This window comes from Lacerta agilis, chromosome 1 (assembly GCF_009819535.1).
Source record: "Lacerta agilis isolate rLacAgi1 chromosome 1, rLacAgi1.pri, whole genome shotgun sequence".
NCBI lineage: Eukaryota > Metazoa > Chordata > Lepidosauria > Squamata > Lacertidae > Lacerta > Lacerta agilis.
The window spans coordinates 57,226,594-57,237,634 of NC_046312.1; the positions used below are offsets into that span (position 1 = coordinate 57,226,594).

Genomic DNA, 11,041 nt, shown 5'->3' on the forward strand with positions numbered 1-11,041 from the left:
GAGGTAAAGGTACCTTCCACCATTTATGGTGGGAATGCCCAAATGCTGGTCGGATGTCTATAAAGAAATATCTAATGTCTGTAAAACTGATTGCTGTGTTGTATTTATGGGATGGGCTTGCAGGGACTCCATTCACGAAGGATTTAGTAACACAGATGCTGACTGAAACTTGTATTTCAATTGCGTGAAAATGGAAAGACATAAAGGATTAGCAAATCACGCTCTGGTATAAGAATGTGTGGACAACAATAAATAAATACACACACACACACACACACACATCATTCAAAAGTTTCCACTGGCACAGAAAACCTAGAACACTTTTAAGCTATCTGGTGGGACATCATGCACAAACTGGGCCCAGTGCACAAACTCACCTGTCTGCATCAATGGGAGAAATTTGGGTGTCTTAATCAATCTATGTATCAATACCTTTGGCCTATCAAAGGTTGTTATCTGCACTGCTCCTGTAATTGTCTGACACTGGATAACAGTTTCTGATTATGATCTTGGGGTATGGTTAGGCACCATTTGGTACTGAGATAGGACTTTATAGGTCAAGACCAGTACCATGAATTGAACCCAGAAATGAATTGCAAGCCAGTTCGGGTTGAGAAACTTATAATGTCACATATTTTGGTTTCAAAAATCATCCATGAATGGTTCGATATCCAAACCTTGCTTAGAATCCCTTTCCCAATGTCTGGCACAGAAGATATTCTGTCTGATTTGTAGCTGTTGTCTCTGACCTTGATTTTCTGGCAGAGAAGCATATGTACTTGCATTAAAAAATACCATTCAGATAAGAAAATGAACAATAGAGCTCCATGAAATTTCCTAATCGCAGACTATGGTGTTACATAACAGAGTAGCAAGGCATGCAGGACTCATCCTGAGCCATGGCAGCAAATTCCCACATTGGCAAAACAAATATTTGATATGCCATAAATCTCATGGAATGCGGTTTGTGTGACAAATGGCCCTAGGGTTTAGTTATCTACTGTTTTTTATTTTAAAAAAATAAAAAAACTAAGTCCCGTTGAGCTCAATAGATTGTATCTAATGCTAGCTCCACCCAGAGTAAACCCATTAAAATAGATATGACTAACTTGGATCCATTAATTTCAATGGAGCCGCTCTGAGCAGAACTGAGTTGGGCACATTAGCACTAATAAGAAACTAACACTGTATATACAAAGCTGACAAATACTTCTTCTTTTTGTGCCTTTCAATATTTTAAAAATCATTTTAACATCTTTTTTTGTCCCAGACTTTAGCACCGGCGTATCAAAGGATCACCCTAGCACAATCCTAACCATGTCTACTCAGAAAGAAGCCTTTTTGAATTCAATGCATCTGATTTCCAGAGATTGATATTTTAGTTTTAGTTAGTAGAACTGGGCAAGACCTTTGCCCTGAAGACTTAGGGAGCCATTGCCGGTCAGAATAAACAGTCCTGGGCTGGTCTAACTCAGACCAAGATTGGTATTGTACCACTTAGTCAACTTCTGAATCCCTGCAAATGAGGAAGGAAAAGAAGTATATACAGCAAGCCATGCCATTTATTCAGTCACTACTGAGGTTCATTCTAATTAAACCATTTTCGAGTGCCATGTCTTCAAAGCCCAGATCCATTTAGAATGTTGAGATCTAAACAATCACTTCCAAACATGTCCATCTTGGGGTTTGTTTTTTTAAGAAACAACTATATACAGGTACATCAGTGCTTCAGAGGGATGCTGATCTTCCTGGCTCAAGTTGATATGGGTGAGTCTTTGCATATAGGCAGCTGTTGTAGACTCAGGCAGCAGGTCAGCAACTTGTGCAACAGGAAGGAAGGAAGTCATCTCACTTTGTCAAGACAGTGGAATTGTCCAATTGGCTGCCTGGACTCAATAAGATTGCATTCAGCCTATCCAAATACTTAGGTAGCAAATGGCTACAGGTCTGTTCCAGCAACAACTTCATGAACACCAGTTGACTGGACTACTTTGCAATTCGCTGCTTATTATAATCTAGGCCTATTTAAACAAATGGACCCTAAACTCAGTTGACCCTATGAAGAAAAGAATCATTAACTAGCCCCTTTGAAAAGTTAAAAAAAGAGTGTCCTGTTCTATGACATTGTCCAGTAAGGCACCATTTGTTCATTGAAAATGCTTATGAGCTCTTTCAAGAGTCCTTCCTCTTTTCAGGAAACCTACGGGACAGTTTGTAATCTAAATAAGCGCTGAAACAGGACCATAAAATGAATCGCGTTAATATAATTACAACCACTAAAATCATCAAAGGGCCTGATCCCATATTTAAGCTACAATAATGAGGTAACGGGTAGGGGGGGCGATACTAATCCCACTACTATCACTACTCTGGGAGATCTAATTATATAATGTCGTATTCAGGGCTGTGTGGCGGATGGAGCCATTCCTGTAACATTCCAATCAAAGTGATCTCACTAGCATGTGAAGGAAGAGTCCAGCTGACAGATTTGGGACATGCACTATTTAGTCAAGAGGCCCCATGTACTATTCATAAAGAATTAACAACTCTTATATTGACAATGACATTATTGTCAGAAGATCTTTGGAAGGGGAAGAAGGGGGGCGAACCTCCATAAACTCTCTCTCACACACCCTGTGAAGTTAGACTCTCACTCTCTCTCTCTCTCTCTCTCTCTCTCTCTCTCTCTCTCTCTCTCTCTTTCTCTCTCTCTCTCCAGCCTCTTTTCCCCCAATGCTGATGTAATCTCCAAACATCTCCAACAGCAGCTGCTTAGCGAAACTGGGCACCTTCTCCCTAGTCCTTTTCAGAAGCACACGCGGCACTTTCCAGCCCCCTCAAGACAATTGGGGCCTTTCTTTTGCCAATTAGCTATCACTTCAAGAGCCCCCGCGCTGTCCAACGGGCTCTTAAGAACAGTCTTTGCAGGAAACAACACTGGAGGGGCTTTTTCTTTTCCTTTCCTAGACAAATTAAAAAGGAAAAAGAAGGGAGGGAGAAGAAGGGGGAAAGCAAATCAGAGCACAGAAACTTCCCAAAATGCATTGCTCATCAATTAGTCCAGGGCCGCATGCAAAAGCACCCATGAGAGTCAATCTCATAGCTAGGAAGAAGGCGGTCGGTGGTGGTGGTGGGGGAAATGCTCACTTTCTCTTTGGGAGACTGTTTCGGTCAGTATGTTAAGCAGATGTGACAGAAAAGACTGTTTGTTATAGCAAAGCTCAGAGTTACAAAAACTGTACAAGAAAAGGAGTTCTTGGAAGGCTGATCTTTGTTTCTCTGTGTTAGGTGCATTGTTATTTGTAGCAAAGTGAAATAGGAAAACGAAGCTTTGTTGGGCTTGATTTTGCTAACTATTGGTGGAGATAAATAGGAGGGGGACTTTGCTAAAAGCCCTACTGTAGACCAGTGCAAATGAGACTCAGCTACTGTGCTTTCAAGAAAATAAAACAGGTTAGGTTCATGGGAAACTACCGTAGTTATTGCCTCAGTTGGTCTGCCATGGTAGGGTATGATACAGCTACTTGGCCCAATTGAAGTTTCAATTCCTTGAAAGCAATAGAGCTGAGGGATACAACTTTGGTTTATTGTAGTACTTTCCTCCAAACAAGGTGCCTTTTGGTCCCTGTCAGGACCAAAGGTCACTAGTTATTGTTAAAGCTAGTACTTTTATAAAACAAACTAGTTAGGTTCAAGTTCATCCAAATGAACTTTTTAGTTCATGAAAGATTAATTCTCTGGAGGTGGGGAATCAGCATTCAGAATATGATAAGCTGAAGTATAGGGTCCAAAAGTAAATCAGGGGCTACACACAAGTAAAAATATTTCTAAAAGACAGAACTGTCTTTCCCCATAATTCTATTTCTATCTTGGAAAAGGCTTACCTGTTTAATTTCTGCCTGCTACACAGCAGGCACAAGACGGCATTCACTTTGTTATTTTACCTGTACCTCACACTGCAAGCTCCACCTGTTGGAAGAAAATGAATCTCTTCAGCAGAGAAGATACTGGAAATGCCTCATATTCCTTCTTTCTTTGCTCAGCAACAGTGATTTTGGTGACCATAGCAACAGCAATAGCTCCATATCTGCCTAATAAGACACATCATAATGTTGCCTCCATGTTTTGTTTTCTAACTTTCTGTATAGATGTCCAACTGACACTTCTTAAAAAATAATAATGAAAGCTTCCAGGCCTCCTCCTAAAGGCAAGAGGTGGAAAAGGGGAATGAACATGAAGATTAACTAGAAACCATTCAAAGTTCTACCCCAAAATAACTTTAATTCACCTTTAACTCATCCAGCAATAATGGGAACTATTTTCAGGTGTAGTTCAGAGATTTTTGAACTAGTTCAGTGAACTTCATTAAACCAAACAGGTTTATTCCAACCACTGCACTTTAGTCTATATCTAGAATGAGGGTACTTAAGCCAACAGAGTTATGCAAATTTAATTCTGGATTGGATTTAAGCCTCTGTTTTGTGTGGCTAGTGGCCCAGTTGAGGGGAAGGGGATCCCTAGATGCAATAAACACAACAAACACATTGTGCTTAATGGGGATCAGATGAGAATTGTATTAGTTCTCTATTTCTGTGTCAGGATAAATTCTTCTTATAACATATCAGTGTTGATCTCATTATTCATAATTATCCTGGGGGGGATTATAAAAGACATCATTTTATAGTAATGGATCAAGTTACTTTTCAGGGGATAGTCTATGGCTTTTGCACCACAATCCCATGCATGTCTACTCAGAAGAAAATCTCATTAAGTACAATGGATTTCCTCCCAAGTGTATAGGGTTGCAACCTTAATGTCCAGCATTGACTTTTGCCTCACACCTCCCTCTTCTGGAATTGAAAATCCTTCCTCTGCTTCACCCTAAGAAAGAAATATTCCCAATACACTATGGTAATTTTAGCTCCATGTATGAGATGGGAAATGCACACACTGAGAGATTCATGGGGTGGGAAGCCCCATGCTGTACATCTTTGTCCAGCTCCAGTAAGGCAGATCCATGTGCACAGCTGATTTGAATGTGTATCTTCATCTGGATAGACTGTGAACATTATTATGCTTATCCTATTGAACTGGCTGAGTGCATCTTTTGATGCAAATGGGGCTGCATGTCACTCCCATTCCAGACCACCAGTTGTTATGTATAACTAGATCTCCTTGACTACAATGGGACTGTGGTCAATGTATGTCATATACACCTCTGTGAAAAACGGTGATATACTCATAACTAGTATCTCGATTATATGCCTTTTAAAAAAAACCCCACCATATTCTGTATTTTGGATCTTCATGTGAATTAAAAACCTCGCAATCAGGAGGAAGATACTTGAACAACTAATCAGAAAAATAATAATTACATTTTAGGTGACCTCCAATTTGCAAACAAAAATTACTGATATTCAATATCAACAGTAAAGGATTATGTTCGGTATCAACTGCAATGGGTTCTAGTCCATAAAATTGTGTGTGTGTGTGTGTGTGTGTGTGTGTGTGTTACAAATTTATTTTATTTCTTTGTATTTAAATATTTACGTTCTGCCTTTCCACCTCATTTAAATTACCTTCAAGGTGCTTATAGCTTATAAGAAAATGACAATTAAAACATCCTAACCATCACCACAAGCTAACCACTATAGGAAATAAATAATGTATGAAGCTGGTGAAAATTATATCTTAACACAATATTAAAAGAATAAGGAAATAGGATACTTAACTTACTCTTATTAGTCATATATTCAGAGAAGATGGAAAAGGCAGCAACACAAACCTAGCAAGGGTCTTTTGACTAATACAGAGGTCTCGGAGTTTTCTTATAAAGATTTTTTAAATTTAAAAAAAACCTAGAGATCGCCAATGCTTATCCCTTAGCATCACAGGTTTTCTACATTTATCAGACTGAAAAGGTAAAGGCATCTCTTTTCAATGTATTTACCTAAGGTCCCACAATTCCCTGTACAATGAAGTGAAAACAATGCAGCCTTTTAGAGGAGCCCTGTTAAAAGCCAAATCAAGGAGTTTTATCTTTAAAGGGCAAAATCTGAAATGTTGACAAAGTCAACAACTGTTTCAAGACCTTGTGATTATATGCATGCTCCAAGTTCTTTCAATGTTACATTGTGCCTAGAAGGACACAAACCACATGCCTCTTACTTACTCTTCGGCAACGAAAAATGTCACAAAAGTACTGAGAGAACAGGCAAGCATTGATAGAAGGAGAAACTATGCAAGAGTAGCTTCCCCCTCAACCCCAGTTTAAAAAAAGAGTTCATTTTAATATCGTCCTGCATTTTTAATCAAATTTGCATCATATTGTGTGGGAGCGCTGATCAAACCTATGACATCAATTCTGAGCTGGTGTGGTGGCAAGGACTGTTCAATTGCTTCAGGAGTGCATCAGCCTTCATCCCATTTATTTCTGTGAGGGAAGGGAATGCTGTCAAGATGGCTGGGATTAAAGTCCCCCAGTGACGGAGGCTGAGGACTGAGAGGTGGTCCCAGGATGAAGAAAAGCTAAGGGACAGGAAACCTAGAATTAAGGAGGTCGAAGGGAGATTACAGAGCAGGCAAAGGACTTAGAGGGACATGAAGGAATAGTAGCTTGCTTGAGAGAAAAGACAGCAGGAACCGGAAATGAAAAATGGGACTAATCAGAGAGGGAGTCACAGCATTCAGTTTCAAAGCATTTAAGGTTGAGGGAGCTATATGCTGTGATGGGAAAAGAAAGGCATACTAGGAAGGTTGGTCAAGATATAGAGTGACTAATTGCTACATCCAGACTATGCCAAGGGATTCTTCTAATTGTGGGTTGGCCAGTATAACTGTCAAAAAGCAGGGGGGGGAGGCAAATATTATTTGAACTAATCAGCCAATTCTCTCACGGTAGACTTCTAGCACTTATTTGACTGTGGAATAAAACATTTTAATAGAATGCCCAGGTGCCATGTACTAGAATTCCAAAAACTAATGGAACCAGTTCTGAGTTTGAAGAGGTATTACTAGGCCTCAGACCCACAGTTGGTTTTCAACATGACAGGCACCAGAAGGTAGTCCACCTGGCTGTTGGCCCACAGAGGTAGGAGTGGCGACAGGGGAGAAGAGACCTCAGATGCAGCTCTTTGCCCTCATACCTACAGGGTGAAAAGGGGAGCATTGTAAGGGGGAGGAGGAAGGGGAAACCATTTTGGGAAGGGAACAATCTGAGAGTCAAAATGGGAAAGGGCTGCATTCTTCAGTAGCTGCAACTTCTGAAACCAATGTAAGGGGTGCCCTGCATAGAACACATTGCAATGATCCACATTACAAGGTGACCAAGGCATGGGGCACTGTAGCAAAGTTATCTCTATCCAGCAACAGTCAGAGCTGGCACAGCAGCCAAAGCCAATAAAAACCAATCCAGTGGCAATGATAGATGAAGGCGTACTCCCAGCCTATATACCTGTTTCTTCAGAGGAGTGCAACCCCATCCAGTGTGGGAGATTATTGTGAAATCCAACAGTGCATTTTCTTGCTTTTTAAATATGTTTAGGTGCTAATCACCACAGAGCTATATTGCAGTTGGCAGAGACTCAGACCATAGAAATGTAATTGATAGAGAGGGTTCTATGTGATATCATTTCCCCTAGTCTCTTGAGCGGGAAGAATCAAAGAAGTATTTCCTGTCGTCGTCGTCCCCCGACCAGAAATGGGGGCCGACATGCCCTCCGCTTGCTCCATCTCAGGCTCATGCCTAAGACTGTTTTGACTTGTAAAGTAGACTTCAATTGATCCAAAATGCTGCAACCAAATTACTGGCTGGAGTTCCATTTATTTCACATCTAACCCCCATTTTAAAACAGCTGCACTGGTTGACAGCTCATTTCCAAGCCCAGTTCAAGGCATTTAAAGCCCTAAGCAACACAGGCCCTAAATACATGAAAGACAACCTCCGTCCCTACATGTCCTCTTGGGAGTTGAAGTCAGTCATGTTGGTAGTTCCACCACCCTCAGAAGTTTGGGGGGTGGGGTGGGAGATGCTGTTCTCTGTGACAATCCCTAAGTTGTGAAACACCTCCCCTGTATACTTTCAGGACCATCCTTGTAATTGCTTTTTTCTCTAATTGTAAGTTTTTAAAACTGCTTTTAATGTTGTGGTTTAAATTGTTGTAACCTACCCTGGGACCTTAGTGTGAAGGTTGGGGGTAACAATAATAATAATAATATCCTTTAAGGAATTAATGCAGCACCCATTTCTGTATTAATGGTCTATCTAGGTTATGTTTACGATCTCTTTGAACATGGAAAGGAGGGCAGAGAGGAAGGAAAGAAAGTCCATTTCAGCAAGCTCCACTGAAAACTGATATGTAACTTTGTTCTGGCTGATCAAGCTGTTAACCAGGAATGCTGTCAGGAAGCAGGAAGCATGTTCTGTTGCATTTTTTGGAAAAACAGTATACCTGAATGATTTTTCCTCATTCCCTTTGAGAACATACAAAATCAGTCAAGTAGGTGAAAAGTAACTGTATCGCCTTACAGACAAAAGCAACTTTCTGATTGCAGCTATTTCAGATACTTGGCAGTCGAAAGAAAGAAAGAAAGAAAGAAAGAAAGAAAGAAAGAAAGAAAGAAAGAAAGAAAGAAAGAAAGAAAGAAAGAAACTCAGACTGCATTCACAGGTTTACATGGTGACAAACACACTTTTGTAAAAATTAAGAAGGCAAGGTTTGTACTAGCCATAGCCTATGAATAAGACTACCTTAAACTGATTAGAAGTCTGAAGAGAAGCGTTTACAGCAGGATGATGTATTTGGATTGTAAAGAGGCCAAAATAAGCATTTTGAAAATAATCTCTGACTATGGGAGATTTTATTTTTCATAAGAAGGAAAGAGCTGTTGCTGCAAGAGGAAGAAAAGAATTACTCTTTTATTTAAGCATTTTCTTTTTTTCTTTTTAAAGACAATTTTGTAAAGGAAGGAAGTGATCATCAGGCCATAATCTTAACAAAAAATGCCCGCATGCTGAAACACCATACAAAACAAGGATTCTACAGAGAAAATGAGGAGATGACCTAATGATTCAGAGAGACAGAGAAAACACTGATCAAAGATATAGCCAGCTCTCTGCAGTTCCTCCTCCCTCTGTTTTAAGTGAGAGTAGTGAAGCAAGATTCAAGAGATGGTATTATGGGAGGAGGAAAGGATGTGATCACACAGATCCAGTTACAAATACCCCACTCCTCCCTTAATTCAGTCTTTAGTATTGACAAGTTTAATATTATTGTGACAAGCCAATAAATAAATAAATGAAAGAAGACAATGCTGAAATTCCAAATGTGTGCGTGTGTGCGTACACAAGCACACTTACACACACACACACACACACACACAGAGAGAGAGAGAGAGAGAGACAAAGGATACCTGAAGGATATCCATTCTAGAGAAGCACAAAAATCCATCCACTTAACATTCCTCTCTCTAGGGTTAAATATATTATGCATGTTGCATGAATTTCACACTGCAAAAGAACAAGAGTCTCCTTATATTGCTTTCTATTACATGTCTCATTTTGAAACCAAACAGCCACATTCAACATTTTCTTTCACTTAATTATCAGAGCATTGCCCATAGCCGATTAGGTATTTAGGTCCAACTCTTCTGAAGATTCATTAGGGAAGACTTGCCTGTGGGGGAGAATGAAATCATTTCCTTCCCCTTCCTCTGTTATCTCCCTTGTGCATATGTCTAGATTGTAAGCCCCTTGGGGCAGGGAGCAGTCTTTCATTCATGGAAAAGTGCCATGTCATGTACATGGGGCTATATACATAATAAATAATGACAACATGAAGGAAGTGAGGCTCGGCTACAACAGCAGTCAGGACTGTCAATGACCAAACCTCTGGATGGCCCAGGAAGTATCCAGCCTGACGTTTTAAGAAGCTGGTAACAGTGCTAGCCAAGAATAACAAAGTTACTGCAGCATATTTACACAGCTAAGGTAAAGGTAAGCCTTTTTACCACTTACCTTGGAGTAAGAGCCACTGAAATCAATGGGACTTGTTTCTGAGTTGGTGTGCATAGGGTTGTGTTGTAATATGTCTCCTCGGGAGCAAACCCCACTGTGTTAAACAGGACTTGCAGGTAGGCGTGAACAGAATTGCAGCCTAATGGCAAAAACAGGATAGAGCTTTGAGGACTGTAGATGTATCCTGATGGCCCAGCAGCCCACAACCATGGTGTCTTAGGTAAGTTTGTAGCATCACAACTCACTGCTTTCCAGAAACACCTAGTTCTACTCTGAGGGCACTTGCAGAGAAAAAGCAGCACAATCCTAACCTTGTCATAAGTAGATCCTATTGAATTCCGTAGGGCTAATTCATAGAATTGTAGAGTTGGAAGGGACACCAAGGATCATCTAGTCCAACCCCCTGCAATGCAGGAATCTCAGCTACAGCATGCAGGACAGATGACCAAATTCCAGGTAATTGGGGTTGGGATTGCCACCTAATTCTCACTGAGTTCAGTACAGAATGCTCACAACAAATTTTGGTCGAACTAGAAAGAAGGGGGCAGTAATACGGTAATGAAAACTGCTTACAGCCTTAAGCATGCATAATGTTGTAATACCACACGTCTAAACAGTCAGACAAATGCTCGTGAAAGTGACAAACACTTTGAAAAAAGCACTCTTCATGTCTGAAGCACTATAACACAGTGTGATTCCTGAGAGTCTCCCTCTACCGTGAAGGAAATAGCAAACAGAATGACTGATCCTCTAGTATCCTATAAAAAAACATAAGCCACAAATGCAATCAGCACTATCTTGAGAAATAGGTCCTCTGCATGTTTTGAGTTTTGCTCTGCATCACGGATAGAAGCAATGAAATAGGCAAGGCTTATTGCAGAATTTCCAATGAATTTTTTAAACAGACTTAAGAAATGGATACTGTATAATTTACCTCATTTCTGTTACTAAATGTGGAGTGCTTTCTTTGCAATTGGTCATTTTACAGATTTTACCCAGAATGTATTCAATGGGTTGGGTTTAGTC

General features: G+C 40.2%; 1 protein-coding gene across 1 annotated transcript; it reads right to left on the reverse strand.

Moving 5' to 3' along the window:
* Positions 1 to 1,554: 1,554 nt before the first annotated feature.
* Positions 1,555 to 2,653, reverse strand: SMIM38 (small integral membrane protein 38). Its single transcript, XM_033173258.1, has one exon. The coding sequence runs from the start codon at positions 2,302 to 2,304 to the stop codon at positions 2,173 to 2,175; it is 132 nt and encodes a 43-aa protein (XP_033029149.1). The 5' UTR covers positions 2,305 to 2,653; the 3' UTR covers positions 1,555 to 2,172.
* Between the last annotated feature and the right edge of the window lie 8,388 nt (positions 2,654 to 11,041).

Bases quoted from the DNA above. Each gene is read 5' to 3' on its own strand.
- SMIM38 (XM_033173258.1), bottom strand. From the start codon at position 2,304: ATGGGATCAGGCCCTTTGATGATTTTAGTGGTTGTAATTATATTAACG.